The sequence below is a fragment of the Notechis scutatus genome, chromosome 12 (genome assembly GCF_049901735.1).
Source record: "Notechis scutatus isolate UNSWTSFEM ecotype Mainland chromosome 12, rNotScu1.2, whole genome shotgun sequence".
NCBI lineage: Eukaryota > Metazoa > Chordata > Lepidosauria > Squamata > Elapidae > Notechis > Notechis scutatus.
The window spans coordinates 2,998,320-3,020,854 of record NC_142020.1 but is presented as its reverse complement, the minus strand read 5'-3'; the positions used below and the strand labels follow the sequence as shown (position 1 = coordinate 3,020,854).

The 22,535-nt window shown below is 45.7% G+C and overlaps 1 protein-coding gene across 5 annotated transcripts in view; it reads left to right on the top strand.

Moving 5' to 3' along the window:
- The window catches only part of LOC113427046 (hexosaminidase D-like), a 48,581-nt gene that overhangs the window by 12,431 nt on the left and 13,615 nt on the right, over positions 1 to 22,535 (top strand). For 2 of the 5 annotated variants that reach the window (XM_087973125.1, XM_026689513.2), the window contains exons 2-6: positions 7,096 to 7,191; positions 8,436 to 8,679; positions 11,481 to 11,590; positions 13,000 to 13,087; positions 20,139 to 20,303. In XM_087973125.1, coding sequence (XP_087829251.1) covers positions 7,097 to 7,191; positions 8,436 to 8,679; positions 11,481 to 11,590; positions 13,000 to 13,087; positions 20,139 to 20,303 — 702 coding nt within the window. In that variant the 5' untranslated portion in view covers position 7,096. Of the gene's footprint in view, positions 1 to 6,342; positions 6,531 to 7,095; positions 7,192 to 8,435; positions 8,680 to 11,480; positions 11,591 to 12,999; positions 13,088 to 20,138; positions 20,304 to 22,535 lie in introns of those variants that run through there. The other 3 variants (XM_087973124.1, XM_087973127.1, XM_087973126.1) reach the window with 3 other exon arrangements.

The window sequence follows — 22,535 nt, the reverse complement described above, 5'->3', positions numbered from 1 at the left end:
TGGGCACTCGGCTTGAAGGAGGGGTCTGGGGGCCTGGAGGCAGGAACTGAAAGGTTGCAGGAACTTGGTGCTGCTCAGCACTGGAGGGGTGCCTTGCCCAGCTCCCTCAGGCACTTCAGAGCCTCCCTTTAACCAGAGGGTTGACATCTTCCAAGGCTTGATGGGCTCTCCCGGGGAAGAGGTGGTCGATTTATTATTCTCCACAGCAGGGGTCCCAACACTTGGCAACTTTAAGACTTGTTGTAATGACCCAAAGGGGCGTGGCACAAAGGCAACACAGTTAAATAAGCAAGAAGAGTCCCTCTATTACCTCCAACTTTGCTCCCATTGTCCAGGTTACCTTCAGCTGCAGAAAAACTCTCCCACAAAAATCCTTTAACTGTAGAAAATTCAATCCAAAACAAGGTACATACAAACTATAAATAAAAATCCAAACAAACCAAGCTGCAGTAATTAATTTGACAGGGCAGGAGAAGGAATTTCATACTTGAAAGCACGGCAAAACTCACACAGTTGGGAAGACACCAGGAACACGATAAGCCACAACGATACCAGATAAATTCACGATTTGCTCCCAGCAGTTTGCTGCGTGCAGCTTCCCTTTTTAAGCGCTGTGTTCCCAGCTGCAGCAAATGAAGGGAATCAGGGCCCTTTCCTCCCCCCGTAAACCATGCAACTCACGTTGCTCCCTTCTCCGTTCCTCCCTGCGTGCCCTAGGATGAAGAGGGAGTGTGTGTGCCTGGGTCTTCCTCTGAATTCCCTCTCTCTTGCTCTCCCTCTCCTCTGCTCTGCCCAGCTGGACTTTGCCCTTCCCAGTTTCCTCCACAGCCAACATCGCCACACTCCCACTCCCTGTCAGCTGTTTTGGCTTCCCCTCCGAATCAGATTCCGACAGGGGCATGACACTTGTGGACTTCAGATCCAAATATTCTGAGATTTTCTTCTGTGAGACCTCCTCCAGGTCTCAAACTTGGCAACTTTAAGAGTTGTGGACTTGACCTCTGCTGGCTGAAAAATTCTGGGAGTTGAAGTCCACAAGTCTTAAAGTTGCCAAGTTTGGAGACCTCTGCTCCACGGCATCTCAGAGATGCTCTGCATCAAGGGGTGGAAGCTCCTTAGAGGGAGATAAGGAAATAAGGAGGAATTTCCAGGCAGTAAGAAATAGTTTTGTGGGGTGCTTCATCACTGGAGGTATCCAAGGACAGATTGGGAAAGCCATTTCTCCAGGATGCTGTAAGGCAGGGGTGTCCAACCTTGGCAACTTTAAGACTTGTGGACTTCAACTCCCAGAATTCCTCAGCCAGCTTTGCTGGCTGAGGAATTCTGGGAGTTGAAGTCCACAAGTCTTAAAGTTGCCAAGGTTGGACACCCCTGCTGTAAGGACTTCTGCTTTGAGCAGGGAGTTGGACTAGAAGACCTCCAAGGTCCCCCCTCCCAGTCTTGTGATTCGTTGAGTCGATCTACCTGCTGCCCAGATTCCCAACTGTCCTTGGGCAGATTCCCCCTGCAGAGAGCTGATGGAGAAAGGTGGGGGACTAGCTGCCCCTCCCTTCCAAGATGTTTTGACACACTTACATAACCCAGAGCTGAGGATCTTTGGGGTGCCTTCAGGACTCTGCCAAAGCAGTGAAGAGGGAACATGATTAAGTCGACAGGGGTACAAATGCCCTTAACCAGTTTAACTCCAGTTCCAGTAAAAAGCAAGCCCTTTACTGGGCCACATCCCATTCCAAGGTTGAAATTGCAAGGAAAAGACTACCAGTTCATTGAAACTGTGCAGAGAATTTCCTGACGGTGACAGCTTTCAACAGGCGCAGTGATAGGCTAACTCATGTTTGCCGGCAGCCTTCAAACATAGCTACCTGTCCGAAATGCACCAAGAAGAGGGTGGGCCCTTTGGGGTCCCTTCTAAATATGTGATTCTGTGCAAATTGCTCCCCGCTGTTCTCCTGGTGCTGCTTCAAAAGGTTCCTCTTTGCTTTAAGCCATCATCATCAGCTTTGATTGTGATTTCTTCCTTTCTGCATAGGTTGTAGCACAACAGGAAATGCCTCTTTTCTTCCTATTTCAGGTTTTCGGGCAAGATGATCAGGTTTTCATAGCAAAACCTGATGACCTTGCCTGGCTAGTGATATGCATGCAAAAGACTTGGGCCCATTATACAGTATTTTCATGTCAGCAAGGATGGCCTTGTCCCAAAGCACCTATAAAGTTTAACTTTTCTCTGGTCCATGAGAACCAAACAGCAACATGAGCACCATTTGATCAAAGAAATGACAAACCCTTGGCTGACCACAGAAATAAAATGCCCTTAGATTGGACGTCCTCTGTATCCTCCTCAAAGTTTATGGTAGCTTGGCAGCTCAGCCACCGACTTCTACTGCTGGTTCAACTTTTCCATCCTTCTTGGATTGCTACTGGAGAGCCTATGTGTGCAAATAAGCAAGCTTGGGGTGCTGCTTTTTATATTCAGCTGGTTGGCAACAAAGGAAAGCAAAAAATGATGCCCAGCAGAATCTGGGAATTGATGGAAACTCTGCTAGCCAGGTATTGTTTCTGCAAACGCGTTTCTCAGCCTTGGCAGTTTCAAGATGGGTGAATTTCAACTCCCAGCCAGTATGGTTAAGAGCTGTGATAGCGTGGTGGTTAGAATGCAGCATTGCAGGCCGACTCTGCCCACAGCCCAGAGTTTGATCCTGACCTGCTCAGGGTTGACCCATCTTTCCATCCTTCCGAGGTCAGTAAAATGAGGAGCCAGATTGTTGGGGATAATGTGGGACATTGTAAACCAGGGGTGTCAAACTTGATTTCATTGAGGGCCGCATCAGGCTTGTGTTTGAACTCAGGGGTCTGGGGTGGGCGTAGCCAGCTCGATATCACTCATGTTGGGGGCACCAGTGGTGGCCTGAGGATTCTGCCAGCGAAAACGAGCTCCTAAGCTCTGTTTTCGGCTGCAACGGCCTCTTGCAACCCTCTGCCATCAAAAATGGTGCCCCAAGGGGTGCGGTGCAGCCCTCGCGAGCTCAATTTTCGCTGGCAGAGACACCGTGGGCCAGTCCTTCGCTGTTTCCAGGATGGCCCCGTGAACCAGATCTAAACAGCCTAGGGGCCGTATCCAACCCATGGGCCTTGAGCTTGACACCCTTGTTGTAAACTGTTCAGAGAGTGCTGTAAAGTTTTATGGAGTGGTAGATAAGTCTTAAGTACTATTGCTATCTTCAAGTTACTAAGGCTGAGAAATACCGTATTAAACAGTCAACAGCAAATCAACAGTTCTATACAACCTAAAACTACTCAGCCCGTTAAAATCACTCTCGGATTCCTCCCAAGATTTCATTCCAGCCCAAATCCAAATATTCTGAGATTTTCTTCTGCGAGACCTTAGTCCAGAGGTCTCCAAACTTGGCAACTTTAAGACTTGTGGAATTCAACTCTCAGAATCCTCCAACCACCTGGAGCATTCTGGGAGTTGAACTCCACAAGTCTTAAAGGGGGCCAAGGGGGCCAAATTTGGGGACCCCCTGCCTTAGTCTATCTGCAATTATTTAGCAGAAGTTCCAGAATGCAGTTTTTATTTGGGGGTTTGAAAGCAAACCTATGTTTTGTTTCATGCACGTGGCTGGTTCCTGTATCACTGAGGCATCCTGAACCTGGCACCTCCGGGTTTTTGGAGTGTTAACTGGGTTTAAATTGGATTTAGCCTCACTTTGCACACATGAAGCCATTTCAATTTCAGGACTGAAGGAAAAGGATTTTTATGCGGTGTTCTCCTCCAGAAGAATGGCGAAGCTCATGTTTTTCTAACAGGTTCTTCATGTATTCTCCCCCCGCCCCATGGACAAATGCAATGGGATGATATGATTATAGAAATATTACTGATATTTTCCATTATAGCACAATATTTCTATATTCACATCACCTCATTGCATTTGGGAAAAAGAGGTTTTTGCAATCTGAAGCTTCGTGTCTTGGAGAATGTATACAATGGAGATCGATTGAGTGTTGATCCATTGGTTGGAATAGAAATTGACCGGCCTGTCATTCAAGCCTGACAGTGGACTATAAGCAACAGAGAGAATGTGACCAAATAATCCTTTAAAAAAAAAGGTGATCTCTGCTTTGCTTAACTAGATAAGCTCATAAATCCAGCAAACAGAGGGAAAGTTTGGGCACGTTCTAGATTCAAAGGTAGTGAAATCTGATGCTGGCAAAGCTGACGAAGCAAAGAGGAAGAGTTGGCCAGGTCAGGAAATCGTCAGAGAAGGAGGGCACAGGCTGCTGCAGCTGGCAGCTATTTCGACACTGGGCATCACTCGGGCACAACCTGGCTAGGAAAAGCATGGTGGGCGCTGAACAGTTGGACACTGCAAGGTGCATCTTGGAATTTCTGTTCACTCGGGTACCCAACACCCCCACCCCCCGCCCCCGGGATCCCTCTGGAGCCAAGGTCCAAATCTTGAGCTTTGATCTTCCACCACGGCTCTCTCATTGCTCTTCCGGACATTACGGATTCGGTAGCTGGGTTTGCTTTGTGCTCAGTTGTTTATGTTCTGTTGTGTGGCTTAGTTGCTAAGATCTGTTGACCTAGGATGGAGTTGGAATGCAATAAGGAGGAGAAAATGGAGGCTGAAAGTGCTCCTTGCTTGTAAATCAGGAGAAAGCAAAGTCTGATCCCTTCTTAACAATCCAAATTGTGCTTTGTAAGAGTGTGGCTCTAGTTTGTGTCTTGCATTTAAGAGTCTTTCTCCTGTGGATTAAGCTAGTTTGTGCTCTGAGGTCAGAATGACAGACGTAAGCCACCTCTGTGACGGGCAGGGGTTGGGCCACAAGTTATCATTCTAAGCAACACTTTATGAAAAATAATTCAATTACTGTCTACGTCAGGGGTCTCAAACTCGCGGCCCGGGCAATTGCGGCCCGCAGGACGATTCTTGTGGCCCCCACTATGATATGAAAGTATAATATTAGTGCGGCCCGCAGGGGGAATGGACCTCTGAAGGAAGTCCCGCCCGCCGTTTCTCGTCGTGGCTTCTTCTCCACCCTGAACTTTAACAAGTCCAAGTACAGGTCCAGACTTACTGATGATCATTTTCAAGCCATACTGAGGGTCCCAAGTGCCTCCTCTCTCAAGCCAAATGTGGCTCAGATATGTGAGAGGAAGCGTTGTCAGGTCTCTGGCAGCAAGGAGTGAGCTGGAGAAGCCATGTTCTGAGGAACTGTTCATGATCTTCATTCAATGTTCCATTCATGTGTTCAGGACAGTTCATATATTGGAGAAATCATTAACTGTTGATGACATTTGAGGATATTTTTTTAACAACGTTTTTTGTGGAATCCCTTATGCGGCCCAGCCTCACCCAGACTCTGCCTCCAGCGGCCCCCAGGTAAATTGAGTTTGAGACCCCTGGTCTACGTGTTTAAAATGGTAGCAGTGACTTAAATACCTGAAGGAAACGCTCTTATTATTTATATTTCAATAAAAATAGCAGTGTATAATATTTGATAGCATCTTTTCTGCCAAAGTTCATGCAATACTAAATGAGAGGTCTGTTTTTTTTCAAACCAGGAGATGGTGAGTTCTAGTCCTGCCGTAGGCATGAAAGCCGGCTGGGTGACTTTGAGCCAGTCGCTCCCTCTCAGCCCATCTCACCTCACTGGGTTGTTGTTGTTGTGGGGAAAATAGGAGGAGGAAGGCGTGTTGGATATATTTGCCATCTATTGGATATAAAAACAACGGCAAAATATTAAATGCATATGCAGATATTCTGGTATGTGCTGGTTTTTAGGTGCCCCCAGCAAAAATCACAACCAAATGAAGTTGTCTACAGTTATGAGAACCAGTTTGGTTTAGTGGTTAAGGCAGAAGGGTAGAAACTGGGAGACCATGAGCTCTATTCCCATCTTAGCCACGAAAGCTGGCTGCTTGACCTTGGGCGAGTCATTCTCTCAACCCAATGCATGGGATTATTATTGTGGGTGGAAAAGGAGGAAGGTATATTGGAGATGCACACACACACACACACAAACACACACATTACTATTCTAAAAGTACGAGTTCCAGGTGTACTTGTAAAAGAAGAAACAGACATCTTGCGATCTCCGGAACCAAAATTATATTTATTGTACTTACTGAGCTTTCATAAGGCTTTGCTGACATCATCACAGTATTAAGTGACCATTACAGAGATCTCTTCCTTTATATATCATTAATCAATTTAGCCCTTGCAAGGGTAATAGGCCCTTCCAATCACCTCCCAACAGAGTAATCAGCTCAGTTGGTTTTGCTTCTGTCATGTTGGTCAAAGGAGGCTTATTTCTTGTTATTGTCCCTTGGCAGACCCAACCTGGAATGTTTATCTCTAGGAAGTGATGTTAGCCTATATACTGGATGCAGTGGCTCAGTGGCTAAGGTGCTGAGCTTGTCAGTCAGAAAGGTCGGCAGTTCGGCGGTTTGAATCCCTAGTGCTGTGTAATGGAGTGAGCTCCTGTTACTTGTCCCAGCTTCTGCCAACCTAGCAGTTTGAAAGCAGGTAAAAATGCAAGTAGAAAAGTAGAATAGGGACCCCTTTGGTGGGAAGGTAACAGCGTTCCGTGCGCCTTCGGCATTTAGTCCTGCCAGCCACATGACGACGGAGACGTCTTTGGACAGCACTGGCTCTTCGGCTTTGTAACGGAAATGAGCCCCGACCCCTAGAGCCAGAAACGACTAGCACGTAGGTGCGAGGGGAACCTTTACCTTTTATATTGGATATGTTTGCTGCCTTGGATTATTTTTAAAAATAATAAATAGAGAATATAAATAAGTAAGTGTGTAAGTAAGTAAATCGGTAAGGAAGAGAAGTGCTGGGGAAACTCTACCCCAGTCCTCGGGTCTCCAGGAGGGATCAGATCCAGTCGGTTTCTCTTCAGGATGGTGCCATTTCTTGACTTTGTCAGCCAGCCCCAACTCCATTTCCGTGGGCTGTGATCCACCTGCTTGTATGGGAGTTGCAGTTCAAGATATATCTGTAAAGAGCTCCTGATGGGGAAGATTGGCTTCTGTGCCAGGATCCTTGGCTGACCTTGTTTCCCCTTTGCTCCCCTTCTCTTTGGCAGGATGGCGCTCCACCGCAGCCAGAAGCTTAACCTGCTGCGTCTTGCGGTCCTCCTGACGGTGGCTCTGGCTGGCATCAAGTTCTTCTTCCGGGACAGGTGAGTGCTAGGCATTGGAGGGCACATTTCCTGCAGCCTCTGTGGTGCCCCAGGTGGAATGAATTTTATCAGCCCTTCCGGATAGTCTCCCTTTTGGCTGATTTCCTGGTTGGGATGAAGCAAACAATTATATCTGTTATCCAAATATACGTTTTATAATGTTTTGGATCTCATATTTTTAATCTCTTGTGGGTTATTTATCAAACTGTGATGTGAATGTGCCATACGATAAAAGAAAATCCCTTTTGGGTTTTGGTTTGCAGGAAGGATCCTTCCAACCTAGAACTAAGGAGATATTTCCTAATGGTAAGAACAATTAACCAGTGGTTTGCATTCCAAAGTTGTGGGGCCTCCATCAGTGGAGGCTTTCAAGAGGAGGCTGGACAACCATTGGTCTGAAATGATATAGGGTTTCCTGCTCGGGCAGGGGGTTGGACTAGACGACCTCCAAGGTCCCTTCCAGCTCTGTTATTCTCTGCCTGTAGGGTGGTCTGCTGGGGCAGAGACCTCCTGCAAGGGCTGCCTTTTTCCACGCTAGTCTAGACCTGCAACTCCAGAGCCATTTTTCCTTTCTCCGATCCCCTTCTAGGACTTGCTTCCTGCTGGGGTCTCACCAGGAGTGGGATTCAAAAATCCCAGCAAGTGGTTCTCTGCCCGGATGCTAGATGGGTGTGGCCACGGTGGGCGTGGGCTACCTGAACTTCTGGTTCGGCCATTTTTTGCTTTCCCCAGAGTCCGGAGGCTTCCCTCGGGCCTCTGGGAGGACGAAAACATCCTCCCCCGGGCTCCAGGGGGCCTCCGGAAGCTGGAAACACGCCCATTTCCAGACTTCCGGAACTTCCGTTTCGGCCTGTTTTTTGCCCTCCCAGAGCCTCTGCATGGAGCTCTGTTATCGGCTGCAGAGGCCTTCCGAAAAGCCTTGCTGGCCACAGAAGAAGAAGTTCCTGAAGGCCTCTGACAGCGAAAAGGAGGCTGGGGGACAATGCGCGCAAGTGAGGCGACTCAGTGGATGACATCCCCCCCCCCCCCAAAATAAGACCAGGTGCCTTTTTTTGGTGGCAAAAAATTATAAGACAGGGTCTTATTTTGGGGGAAACACATTATTTTAGTCAGGTCTCTTTGTACATCATACACATGGCAAGAGGTTCCCGCTGCCTAAATTGTGTCCTTGCCCAACTCTGAATAGCTCAGGGTCACGGAGTATTTCTCCTGGCCCTGAGCCTCCTCTCTGTTCCTCGTTGCAGCTTCACACTGGACCAGCGCAGGGAAATTAACGGGGAAAGCCACTTCTGGGGCAGTGCTCAGGACGTGAAACAGCCAGGCAACACCCAGGCTCGATTGTCGGGACATTTGGATCACCAGGCAGCGGCCGGAGCGCCTGGCCCGGAGTCAAAGAAACTGCCTCACCGGGAATTTAGCTCCACGCAGATGCGGTTGGTCCATCTGGACCTCAAAGGGGCAGCTCCTAAAGTGTCCTACCTGGAGCAGGTGAGTTGCACTGTGAGCGGGATCCCAGGAGGTGGGATTGTATATCCCTTATTTCCAAGCGGCTAAGACAGCGATGGTGAAACTCTTCTAGGGCCGCCTGTCAAAAATTCAGAAAATGCCTAACGTGACTTTGCTGGTGTGTGTCTCTCCCCCAATGAAAGATAAACAATGTTTGACATATGTATTTATTTTTAAAAAATACAATTCAATCATATGTAGTGTTATCTTTTATATAAAGCAATGTCAAATAATTACAAAAATGAAAGACAACATACGAAAAACGGTTGCAGGAACTTGGCATGTGAAGAGAAAGACCAAGGGAGAACAGGATAGCAGTCTTCCAATATTTGAGGGGTGCCACTGACAGGAGGAGGGGGCCAAGCTATTTTTCAAAGCACCCGAAGGCCAGACAAGGAATAATGGATGGAAACTGAAGAAGGAGAGATTCAACCTGGAAATAAAGAGAAACTTTCTGGCAGTGAGAGCAATCAACCCATGGAACAAAAGTTGCCTTTGATAGTTGTGGGAGCTTCATCACTGGAGGCTTTCAAGAAGAGACTGGACTGCCATTTGTCAGAAATGGTGTAGGGTCTCCTGCTTGGGTGAGGGGGGTTGGACTAGATGACCTACAAGGTCCCTTCCAAATCTGTTAATCTGTAAAGTAAAACAAACTCATTTTTGGAGTAGTGCTTTCGAGAATAATTGTTGTCAGGTGGTTGGTGAACACTATTGGCTTGTCACACATGTCATAGGTTTGCCATCCCTTTTCTAAGAACTACTTGTTCTACAGTTGTTTTGTGACACTTTGTGACGCAAATAGCTTTGTATGTATACTTTGCTAAGGTTTTTAGAAACACACACCTTATAATAATAATCATAATCCAGTTTTGTCAGTCTTTAAAGGAAGAAAAAAAATCTACAACTGAAAGTTCTGCACCTGTAGAGCTATGAAACAATTGCAGGTGTTTTAATTTCCAAGCACTCCCTTTCAAGTAAGGTGGTTTGAGTGCAGGAAAAAAGAAAAAAATCAAGGTGACTCATATTTAAGGCATATCCATTATTTCCTGGAGTGAGCAAGTCTTCCTGTACCAATCAGGTTTGTCTGTTTATCAGATGAATATTTCACCTTTTATGAGTTATTTTGGGTTCTCCTAAATTTTAAAAAGGTGGGAAGTGGTCCCGAGAGGAAAAAGCTTAAGAAACGCTGCTCCAACCTTGGCAACTTTAAGACTTGTGGACTTCAACTCCCAGAATTCCTCAGCCAGCAAAGCACCAGTCTTAAAGTTGCCAAGTTTGGGGACCCCGACCTAGACAGTCTAGAACCGTGTTGGTGAACCTATGGCACACGTGCCAGAAGTGGCACGCAGAGCCATTACTGCCAGCATGTGAGCACTCACCCAGAAAACATGTACTGTGCATGTGTGCGCACCACCCGCCCGATAGCTGATTGTCAGGTATCTGGTGCGCATGTATGGGGATGTGGCAGCGTGCAGGAGACGGGATGGAATTTAACACAGAAATGTAAAGTTCTATGCTGCAGAGGAAAATGGTAAGATGCATATTTGGGATAGGAAAGAGCTGGGTTGAGAGCAGTGAAAAGGATCTTAATTTCCTTGTCCAACGCAGGAGCCAGTAACGTGATGCAGTTACTCAAAATATCTAGTGAAAAGAAAGTCTTGGGGTGCTATGATAGCGGACTTCCAGTATTTGAGGGGCTGCCACAAAGAAGAGGGGATCAAATTATTCTCCAAAGCAGCAGAAGGCAGGACAAGAAACTGGATGGAAACTAATCAAGGAGAGAAGCAACCTGGAATTAAGGAGAAAGTTTCTAACAGTAAAGAAAATTAACTAGTGGTCATTAAGTTCACGCCCAACCCTCACTGTGATGTCTTGGCCAACTTCCTTTGGGGTTGCAGAGCTTCTCAAGACGGTCTATGGCAGTCTCAAGGAAGAGAAGCAGCCTTATGTTAAATGTCAGTATATCTTTGTTAGTTATCTAAGTAGATTTTGCATCCAGAAATAAATTCTCCACTTTGGCAATGGAGCTGCTAGGCATGTGGGATGGAAGTGTCCAGCCCCAGAAGCTGCATCTGTTGAATGGCCCGAAAACAGCTTCTGGGATCCCTTGCGGGCTGAGTGGTTGCAAGAGGGGAGGCTGAGAAGTTGCCAAGTTGGGCCAAAGGTCTCCTGCAAATGGCTTGTACTCATTGTGGATGGTGCCCTGGGCTGCTAGTTGGGGGTGAAAGGAGACGGCCTCCCCTCTTCCCTCCCTGCTGGATTCTGTTTCCTCCCCCGCCCCCCAATGCTGAGCTACTCTGACAGCCCTTATGTTTGTTTGTTTGTTTATTTATTTAGTTTGTCAAGCATGTTTGAGAATACAAGTATAAGTATGAACATAACATATAAACATATAAGTATCAACAGGTATAAGTATACACATAATAAATGAGTATGAATAAGTGGGAACAGTAGGACAGGGATGGTAGGCATGCTGGTGCACTTATGCACACCCGTTACAGACCTCTTAGGAATGGGGTGAGGTCCCTGGGAGACAGTTTAAGGTTAAAGCTTTGGGGGTTTCAGGATGTAACAACAGAGTCAGGTAGTGAGTTCTAGGCATTGACCATTCTGTTGCTGAAGTCGTATTTTCTGCAATGAGTTTGGAGCGGTTTTCTTTGAGCTTGTATCTGTTGTTTGCCTGTGTGTTGTTGCGGTTGAAGCCAAAGTAGTCATTGACAGGTAGGATATTGTAGCAGACAATTTTGTTTGACTAAGCTTAGGTGTGTCCTCCTTCCACACAGATCTTCCCGCTCTTCTCCAAGATGGGGGCCAACGGGGTCCTGATCGAGTACGAAGACATGTTCCCCTTCAGGGGAGAACTGGAGATCCTCAGGTCTCCCTATGCATACAGGTAAGGCAGACTGGGCGGCTTTGGCAAGGGCTGGTGGGGGGAGGGGAGATGGAGGAGCTAGGCCAGGTGTGGCTCTGGCCCTCCGGGGAAGTGAAGACCCTCAAGCTCAGAAATGGTGTTCCTGCGGTGTGCAAGTTTGAGTAGCCAAAATGGGGGGAGGAGGGGGGGAGAGGAACCCAGAGCTCATCTGCCATGTTCTCAGTGGTGTGTGGGCATCGGCATTTCACACTGGGCTGCGCAACCTCCCAGTTGGGTTAATGAGCGAACAACAACCGAATGAAAAACTGCTGGTGACCTTCTACCGCTGCACCATGGAGAGTATCTTAACTTACTGCACCTCTGTATGGTTTGCCAATTGCACAGGGGCAGATAGGACGGTGCTCCAGAGGATTAATGTCTTTGCCCAGAGGATCATGGGTTGCCCCCTCCCCTCTTTGGAAGAGCTTTATAGCTCCCGCTGCCTTAAGAAAGTTCAAAACATCCTTAAAGATCCATCTCATCCTGGGAACCCTTTTTTTGAACTATTACCATCTGGCAGACAGTACAGGATAATAATAAAAACAAGGACAAATAGGCTGAAAAATAGCTTCTATCCCAAGGCAGTAGCTCTTTTGAATTCTGCTGTATAATAGTGCAACATTCATGCAATATCAGGGGTTTTCAATTCAATGTGTGGCGTATGAAGGATGTGCGTTTGTGTTTATTTTCACGGTCATGATGTGCACTGAAGTTGGTGTTTGATTTTGTTGTACAAAGTGCCATGACAATAGAGCAAACTAAACTAAAGGAGTAGCTGAAAAGCCAACGGTCCATTCCCTTGGTTGATTCAAAGGGGGGGAGAATATATTTGTTTCTTTACTGCAAGGGCGGGGTTGTCCCATGCATCTAGCCAGCACCCTTTCAGGGCTGCCTGCGTTTTGAGACAGGATGTGCACCTGTATATATTGTGTGGGTTTGGGGGGAATTTTAAAGAGCAAAACGGACGGAAACTGTGTGGGGGCTCAAGCCTCCTCCCCCTTCCCTCCCTTTAAAAAAACTCGACTCACCTCTGCAGAACCCCTTTGGCCAGCTGCCCATGGTTGGGAAGTGGCTCTTTTGCTGTGTCCCTTTTGTCAATGGAAGTGGTGCCCGCCCTTCTTCCTCCTTTCACCCCACCATTTCCTTCCTGGGCCCACATTTATGGCCCGCTCTGAATATCCTGAGCAGTCATGGATTTGTGGAGGAAATTGGGTCTCTGACATGCCCCCCCCTCCCTTAAAATGTGCGGCCAGAGGCCAGAGCTTCTCACTGAGATGGGCAAAGCAGTCCCTTTGGGTGGTCTTAGCAGGCCCCCTCCCTCCCTTCTTGTCCTGGCTGGGATCCGGGGCAGGGCTGGCTCAGTGCTGACGACTCCTTTTCTGTCTTGACAGTGAAGAAGACATCGTGAAGATCCAGGAGCTGGCAGGTCTCAATAAACTGGAAATAATCCCGTTAGTGCAGACTTTCGGGCACGTGGAGGTAGGAGTGGCTGGCTGGCTGGCTGTCCTTAATTTGTCCCTTGTGCACTTTGGAGGAATGCCCAAGGCCTGGCCTCTGTGGTTTTGCACACTTATCCTGGTCATACTCTGATGTGCGCACATGAGGCTTGAGTTGAATGGGCTCCAGCTGAGACAAGGAAGACACGCAGCTGTGGCTCAGCCTTGGCCAACAAATTGCTCTGGCATTTTCAACAACACACTGAAGTTGCCCAGAGAATTAACCCTCTTTCCGGTTGTGTGCAATCCATCCAACCATAAACTCAGCCAAATAGGCTGGACTTGCATAATAGGCCCAGCTACAAAATCTAAACCGGGTTAACTCGAACTCAGTTGGCGGATTCTTTTGTTAAACTGCCATGATTTTGTGACAGTAGATTTTATAGGTCACATTCTCTGATTTCACATGCTGATTTTTATTTGGTAGTCTTTCCCCCCTGCCTACTATCCCCATTTTTCTCTGGCCTATGAATAAAACTGAGGGTTCCCCAACTGAACAAAGTAAGTTTGAGGGGTGCAACCGGGTGCTTTAGGCCTGGTTTGGCCAGTCCCTGCTGGAGATGGGCTGCGCCCCAGAGCAAACCACCAAAGCTGGCTTTCTAAGCAGAGTGACAGCACCTGAGGGGATAAACATGAGAGCAGAAGCAGACCCAGCAAAGGGTTTTATTTATTTATATATATTTAACTTTAGTTTATTTTCAGTATACAAGGATGACAAAGAATCTGCCACGAGCAATTTAATACTGCTGGAGAGAGCCACAAGAGCATTGTGATTGATGGTAGTTTAGAAAAAGGTTGCTTTTATTATTATTTTTTATTAAAGGTCGTCCTTGACTTACGACCACAATTGAGCCCAAAATTTATTTGGCTAAGTGGGACATTTGTTAGGTGAGTTTTGCCCCATTTCTTGCCATGGTTGCTAAGTGAATCGTTGCAGTTGTTAAACTAGTAACAGGTTGTAAAGTGAGCCTGGCTTCCCTATTGACTACTTGTCAGAAGGTCGCAAAAAGGGAACACCGCAACTAGTCACAAATAGGAGTCAGTTGCCAAGCATCTGAATTTTGATCACATGATCTCGGGGATGCTGCTGCAATAGTCATAATGTCAACTCATAAAAAAGGTCTGTTAGAGTTGCCAACAGAAAGGGGGGGGGCCACAGTGGGCAGCTTGCATTCCATCAATGTTTTCAAAGATAGTAACTAGGCGACTGAAGTTTCTGCCAAGCAAAATTCTAACTGGAGAGCCTGATGATTGATGACTCTTGGCTATGGAGGTGTCCCATTGGAGAATATAATTCTAACTGGAGAGCCTGATGGATGACTCTTGGCTATGGAGGTGTCCCGTTGGAGAATATGAATTAGGATACACCCAGCGGGTGAGGGGAAACCAGGGTCAAGGGTGACAATGAATGATGTGCCTCAGAGTCGGCTACACCCAGGCAACTAAACCAAGTGACTCTGGGCAGCTTACAATTCTAAAACAATTTAAAAGACATTGAAACAATAAAACATCCATCCAATAAATAAGTATAAAAAGCAGCTGGGTGTCAACTCATAAAATATTTCTATGGTCTTTTAGAGTTGCCAACAGAAAGGGAGGGGGGAGCAATGTGGCAGCTTGCAAACTGAAACCGCATTCCATCATTGTTTTCAAAGATAGTAACTAGGTGACCGAAGTTTTTGCCGTGCAAAATTCTAACTGGAGAATATGATTGATGGCTCTTGGCTATGGATGTGTCCCATTGGAGAATATGAATTATGATACACCCAGGGGGTGGAGGGAAACCAGGGTCGTGACAATGAATGATGTGTCTCAGAGTCGGCTCCACCCAGGCAGTGCCAGACATGTCTACTACTAATAAATCTTCTTTAAGTTCTGGAAGTTCGGCTAGAGGTTCATGATTTAAATAGGGGTAACTGTCGGAGCCCTAATACATAAGTATGAAAAACATTCATACGTCACTTTTTCCAGTGCTGTTGTAAGTTTGAATGGCCACAAAATGAACTGCTGTAAGCCTAGGACTACGTATATTTAAGTAATTGAGAATTTGAAGAGGAACTTCATTGAGAAGTTAATAGCTTACCAAAATCATCAAGTACAACACTTAATAATAATAGTCATAGGGTACAATAAGCACTGAAATCATACTAGGAAACAGTCAATAAGGATACAAGTGACAAAGTTACAATCATATAGTCACAAGTGGGAGGGAATGGGCGATAAGGAATGATGAGAAGATTAACAGTAATAGTAGTGCAGACTTTGTAAATAGTTGGACAGTGTTGAGGGAATTATTTGTTCAGCAGAGTGATGGAATTCAGGAAAAAACTCTTTGTATCTGGTTGTTCTGGTGTGCAGTGCTCTATAGCGTCGTTTTGAGGGTAGGAGTTGAAACAGTTTATGTCCAGGATACAAGGGGTCTGTAAATATTTTCACAATCCTCTTTTTAAGTTGTGCAGTATACAGGTCCTCGATAGAAGGCAGGTTGGTAGCCATTGATTTTTCTGCAGTCCTAATTATTCTCTGAAGTCTCTGTCTGTCCTGTTGGGTTGCAGAGCCAAACCAGATAGTTATAAAGGTGCAGATGACAGACTCAAGAATTCCTCTGTAGAACTGGATCAGCAGCTCCTTGGGCAGTTTGAGCTTTCAGAGTTGGCACAGAAACAACATTCTTTGTTGTGCTTCTTTGATGATGTTTTTGATGTTAGGTCTCCATTTTAGGTCTTGTGATATGATAAAACCTAGAAATTTGAAGGTCTCTACTGTTGATACTGTGTTGTCTAGTATTGTGGGAGGTGGTAGTATGGGAGGGTTTCTTCTAAAGTCTACCACCATTTCTACGGTTTTGAGTGTGTTCAGTTCCAGATTGTTCCGGTTACACCACGAGGCAAGTTGTACAACCTCCTGTCTGTAGGTGGATTCGTCGTTGTCTCGAATGAGACCAGTCGCTGTTGTGTCATCAACAAACTTCAATATTTTAACAGATGGATCGTTTAAGATGCAGTCATTGGCATATAGGTATATAGGGAGAAGAGAAGTGGAGATAGCACACAGCCTTGGGGTCCCCTGTGCTGATTGTACAGGTATCGGAGGTGATCCGCCTAGCTTCACCTGCTGCTTCCTGTCTGTTAGGAAGCTTATGTTAGGAAGCTTATGATCCACTTACAAGTGTGTTCAGGTACCGCTAGTTGGTTTAATTTACTTAGAAGAATGTCTGGAATGATGGTATTGAATGCTGAACCTGAAGTCTACAAAGAGGACCATGTTCTACTAGTAAGAACTTTGCGAATGAACTAGGAATTCCTGGGTTGAGACTTGGTCTGCAGCTCTTCCGCGGTGCTATTTTGCTAACCAGAACAGGGTTTTGTGGCTGAAATCCTTAGTAATCAAAATGATTCTATTATTTAAAAGGGAATGCGAAGACCTCCCTGCTTTAGAACAGGTTCCTTAAAAGATAGGCAGGGGCTATCTTGGTTTATTTCTGCAAGACTGTTTGAGGGCACAACAAAGAAACTGGTTCAGAGTCGCTCCCAGCAGTATCCTGTTCCCAAGCAATTAGTGCCTCGTTCTTTTCAGAATGAAAATAAAATAAGAGTACCAATCCAGAACAAACCCTAATTTCCAGCAGTTAAAAACAATGATGCAGGTAGTCCTCAATCTAGGACCGATCATTCAGAGTTACAACGGACCTCTTCCGGCCTGCTTACAAATCGAACATCCAATGGCCGGATCCCCCTGAGGTCACACGATCGCATTTTGGGAGCTTGGCAAGTGGCCCGTATTTATGGCCATTTGCAGCACCCAGCAGTCAATTACTTGACTGCAATTTATGATTTTTAACTGAAAAATACCCCTTGGGGACAAAGTATTCATTTAATGACGGCTGCAAAAAATGTCTTAAATTGGGCATGATCACTTGGTAACCTGCTTAACGACTGGCATGAACTTGTAACTGTAATTCTGGGCTCAACTATGGTCATAAGTCAAGGAAGTACTTGTAGTCCTATTTCAACAATCAAATTGCGCAGTACACTCAAGGGTGAGTTAACAATTTTGAGATATCTCTTCACAAATTTAATCAAAACTATGCAGACGTACTTCAGAAGCTGAAAATAAATGTGTTTTCAATCGACATGCCCAAAATACTGTATTATCCAAACCTGCAATATAGAAATGGAGATTGAAATTAAGTAGAAAACGGTAGCACGAATTGCTATAAAAGAAGGAATAAAGCAGGAAATCCATAATCCATCTGAATTTTCTTTTGAAATTCCAAATCAAGAGCAATTTGATGAAAAACTCTAGAGTCTGTTTGTCTACTTGCTACTTAAAGAAACAGTCGTGCATAATGTTCTTCTATCTGTTAGTTCTTTTATAGTTCTTAACATATATAAAAAACAGCAAGGTTAATGTTAAATTTGTTTATCAGTCAGAAAGGTTTGTTTCATGCATTTTATCAAAAAAGAAGGGTGAAATGTCAAGAGGATTTTCATTGTAAAGCAAGCTAGAAGTGGGCAAGGCCAGCCAACATTTATAGCCTCTATTAATGCTGGAAAAGTAGAGTTATAAGATATCATTTATACGCAGCTTTCATTGATGTAAAAGCTGCACTTCATTTGGTTCCGCCATTTGTTCCCCTTAACAGACTTCAATAGTAGCAAACAAAAGATGTTTTGTCAGTAGCAAACAAAAAGCTTAAAGCCTAGATATTGAATCTGGTTTTGAGTTGCACTTTATTCTCTCAGAGCTAACGTTTCTACTTCGGTGGATTTTTATAGATTGGCTTTAATAAAATATGTATCTTTTCTTGCGTTCTACTGATTTAAAACTCCCTTGTAAAAAGGTGAGTAGACCAAGTATGCTAAAATATTATCCAGCCATCTGTGTCTCCCCCCAAAGTGGTGATACTGGTATTGGGCTGTTCTTGGAAGGGTTCAGCAAACAAGGTCAGGAAAACGTAGGTCACGTGTGGATATTCCCAGCGGGGGACACCCCAGGGGTGAAGACCATCCCAGCTGCCTAGTTACAGGAGCCCTGGTGGTGCAGTGGTTAGAATGCAGCATTGTGGGCTGACTCTGCCCACAGCCAAGAGTTCGATCCTGACCGGCTCGAGGTTGACTCAGCCTTCCATTCTTCCAAGATCGGTGAAAATGAGGACCCAGATTGTTGGGGAAATGTACCAACTCTGTAAACCACTTAGAGAGGGCTGTAAAGCACTATGAAAATGTCCTGAAAATTATATATTAGAAAAGAGAACATTTAGGAGATTCTAAATATTAGAATATACTGTTAAATTAGTGTTCCAGTCAACACGATGGACAGTTACAGCAATCAATGGAATATGTATGGAAATACAGCAAGCAAAACAGAAGAATCTAAAATCTAGGCCAGCAAATCTGGAGAATGACTCTCAGACCACCAGATAGGAAGAAGTTGGTTGACAGTTCAATACCAAAGGAAGGAGACCTAACAGCATATCAACTACTGTACAATATCCTTAATTTCACATGCAAGTATAGAGCTGTCCATGGAAAGAGACATCAGATGTTCAAGCCGGCTTTTTAAAAGGCTGAGGAACTACACATTATTGCTGAATAAATGCTGGATCTCTGGTAAAGCCATAGAACCAAAAAGAAGTCCGTATGAGCTTCGTTGATTATGGAAAGATCTTGGATTGTGTCCATCGCATCTGTGGAATTTTCATAGGAAATTGGGGCTCCTACAGCATCTCATTGTCTTCTTGCAAAATTCATACACAGGTCAGGGAGTCACAGTTCAGGCAGAACAGAGGAAAACAGACCTACTCCAGGTTGGCAAGAAACTGAGTCAAGTCTACTTAGTTTCCCCTTATTTAGTCAATCAGCACTGAATATTTTGAGGAAGCCCCAAAGGCAAGTCAGAACTGAGGAAGCTTCCTGGATGAGAAGCAAAAGGTCTTCAAGGAAAAACCAAGGAAGTCCAGATGCCTTTTGAAAAAGCATCTTTGGAGTAACCATGAGCTGGATGACTGAGAATCTCCATAGACCTTTTGAGGGAGGTTAGATTGGAGGATAATGACCATGGATTGAAATCTGAAAGAAGAAGCTCTTGTCTGCCATAACACAAGTACTTTCTAGGTTTTTGTTGCTCCAGTGACCCATCCAGGCAACAAATTAGTAACAATCTTATGGTGGGCTAATATCTTTTCTAGCTTTGAATGCAAACCTTGTCTCCTGTCAACTCCACACTGGCCTCAAGGCAAGAAAAACCAAAAGTACACATATAGACCGGGTGAAACCAGGTTTAACAACAGTGAGAGGGATCTTGGAGTCTTAGTGGACAACCAGCTAAATATGAGCCAGCAGTGTGCGGCAGCAGCCAAAAAAGCCAATGCAATCCTAAATTACATTAACAGAGAGATACAATCGAGATCAAGTGAGGTATTAATACCACTCTGTAAAGCCTTAGTAAAACCACACCTAGAGTACTGCATCCAGTTTTGGTCACCACACTATAAAAAAGATGTTGAGATTCTAGAAAGAGTGCAGAGAATAGCAACCAGGATGATGTGGGGACTGGAGGCTAAAACATACGATGAACGATTGGTTGCAGGAACTGGGCTTGGCTAGTCTAGTAAAGAGAAGGACCAGGGGAGACAGGATAGCAGTCTTCCAATATTTGAGGGGCTGTCACAGAGAGGAAGGGGTCAAGCTATTTTCCAAGGCACCCAAAGGCCAGACAGGGAACAATAGATGGAAACTGAACCAGGAGAGATTCAACCTGGAAATAAGGAGAAACTTTCTGACAGTGAGAACAATCAACCAATGGAACAGAAGTTGCCCTCGGAAGTTGTGGGAGTGCCATCACTTGAGACATTCAGGAAGAGATTGGACTGCCATTTGTCAGAAATGGTGTAGGGTCTCCTGCTTGGGCAGGGGGTTGGACAGAGGACCTACAAAGTCCCTTCCAACTCTGGTTATCTGTTATCTCATCTCCAGGTCCACTTCTTCAAGACATGACTAACAGCTCCTTCTTTCTTTCTTTCTGTCTTGCAGTTTATCTTGAAACATGAGAAGTACCGGCATCTGCGCGAGGTGGAGCGTTTCCCCAACAGCTTCAACCCCCACCTGCCAGAGACCCTGGCCCTCCTGAAGGCTCTGCTCACCCAGGTCCTCAGCAAGCACCCCCACTCCAGTTGGGTACACATCGGGGCCGATGAGGTACATAGAGGGAGAGAAGTCTGCTGCATGGTTGGGGGATCCCTCTCTCTTTGGACACTGCCCTTGTCTAGAAACAATCTGCCAGAGGGAGCAGTTTGCCATTCATTTGAGTTAGTGGCTAAAAGAATGGCCCTGCGAGCATGAAAGTTTGGTTGGTGCAATGGACAGTCGATGCCCAAACCCAACCTTATTCTCTGTGTTAACCTCATGCCTCAAGGTCGTGTTGCCAACATTTAATGGCCAAAAGAGCCATTAAAGAGCTAGGTCCAGGAAAGATGTGGGGCTCAGTGTGTCTATTTTAATTTGATTCTGCACTTCCCTCCCATCCTTCCCGCTCCATCCCCTCAGATCCTTCATCCCAGCCTGACTGGGGCCACAGTTGTGCTCGGGAAGTTCAGATGGCTTGAAAGCAGCTCAACCTTTCAGGGCATCAAGACGTGTCCTCTGTAATGACTTTTTGGGGAGATTGGAAAACCGTCTGCCTGAAATGGCATTGGGTTGCCTGCCTGAGTATGGGGTTGGACTAGATGACCTCCAAGGTCCCTTCTAACTTTTCTGTTCTGTTATTCCCAGCCATTTTCCCAGTTCAGGATCCTTGGAAGGAGCTTGCTTCTTTCTCGCCCACGAAATAACAGATCTTCTGCCTCTTCCTTTCAAGAGATGTTTTTCTCCAGCAGCCCTTTGGGGAATTATGCACGTAGCAAAGCAGCACATAACATTTTCCACCGTTCTGTGTCACATGCGGACAAGGTTTTGTTGGCATTCTAACAGATCTTCCCTTTGTGCATGCACAGATATATGAAATCTGCTTTTGTCATTACAGAAGATCATGCAAAAACATACTCTGGGAGGTTATTGGAGTTAACAGAGCCGTAAAAAAGAGAAAAACTCCATGTTTCTAAGACAGTTTCTTTAAAAAGGCTGATTCCTATATTTTTGTTTTTTGCAGCTTTAGACATTTTGAGAACCTTTGGGAACCAAGCCATCCTTATTTATCAGCCTGCTATTAGCTCTAGCTGAGATTTAATACAGTTCTGTTAGAAAAGAGTTCCAAGTTACCCTTGGACCTGCTTGTTACTAAAATTAGCCTCTTCGGTGTGTTAAAAACAGCAGTTGGGTATATTTATACTTCTGAGTTTCCAAGTTAATCATTCCCCCGAGCATTGACAGGCATTCATTCAACGACTTGTTTAATATTTCTGATCAGGAAACTGAAACAGGATGAGGCTTGGTAGCCATGGGCGGGGGGGGGGGGGTCCTCGAGGAGAAAGTCTTGTAGATGAGGGTATGAAGTGAGAATACACTCTGCCCTTTGGTAGCCCAAGCTGGAGGGAGCATTTAACAGAATAATTACAGCAGGAAGGGACCCTTGGAGGCCTTCTAATCCAACCCCCTGCGAAAGCAGGAGACCCTATACCAGTGGTGGCTAACCTTTTTGGGCTCCTGTGCCAAAAAATGTTTGCGTGCTTGTGCTCGCTCGTGTGCCAGCACCCAGAAGGCAATGCACACACGTCCCTATGCATGCATACGCAATCCCCCTTCCCCCCCCACGCTGCCCCCTTACCTGCACTGTGCCTTCCAGCTGATTTTTGGCCCATTTGAGACCTTTATTGACCTCCTAGAGGCTTGAGGGCCTTTTTCGTCACTTCCGGTATTTCCGGAAATACAGGAAGTGATGAAACAGGCCTATTTTTTGGCCTGCAAAGGCTGCAGAGGCTTCCCTCAAGCCTCTGGGAGGCTGAAAAAGGCCTCAAATGGGCCAAAAAACAGCTGTGAGGTGCGTGCATGTGCAGTTTGCCTGGGGCTCATGTGCCCGCACAATTGGCTCTGTGTGCCACCTATGGCACGCATGCCATAGGTTTGCCACCACGGCCCTGTACCATTCCAGACAAGTAGCTCTCCAGTCTCCTCTTAAAAACTTCCAATGATGCAACACCCACAACTTCTGGAGGCAAGTAGTTCCACTGGTTAATTGTTCTCACTGTTAAGAAATTTCAACTTAGTTCTAGGTTGGTTCTCTTCTTTGATTTGGGAACTTCTGTCTGGAACAGCTGTCAGGGTTCCAAGTAACAGACCCAACGCAAACAAAGCTTGAGGCCTGAGTGTTCCACAAAGAATAGATTTATTGGGCATGACATATTGGCACATCTGGGGAAAACCCGATTCTAAAGCCCTGCGGTTTCCCCCACCCAAATTAAAAGTAAATGTTCTTTCCCCCCCTCCCCTTTACCT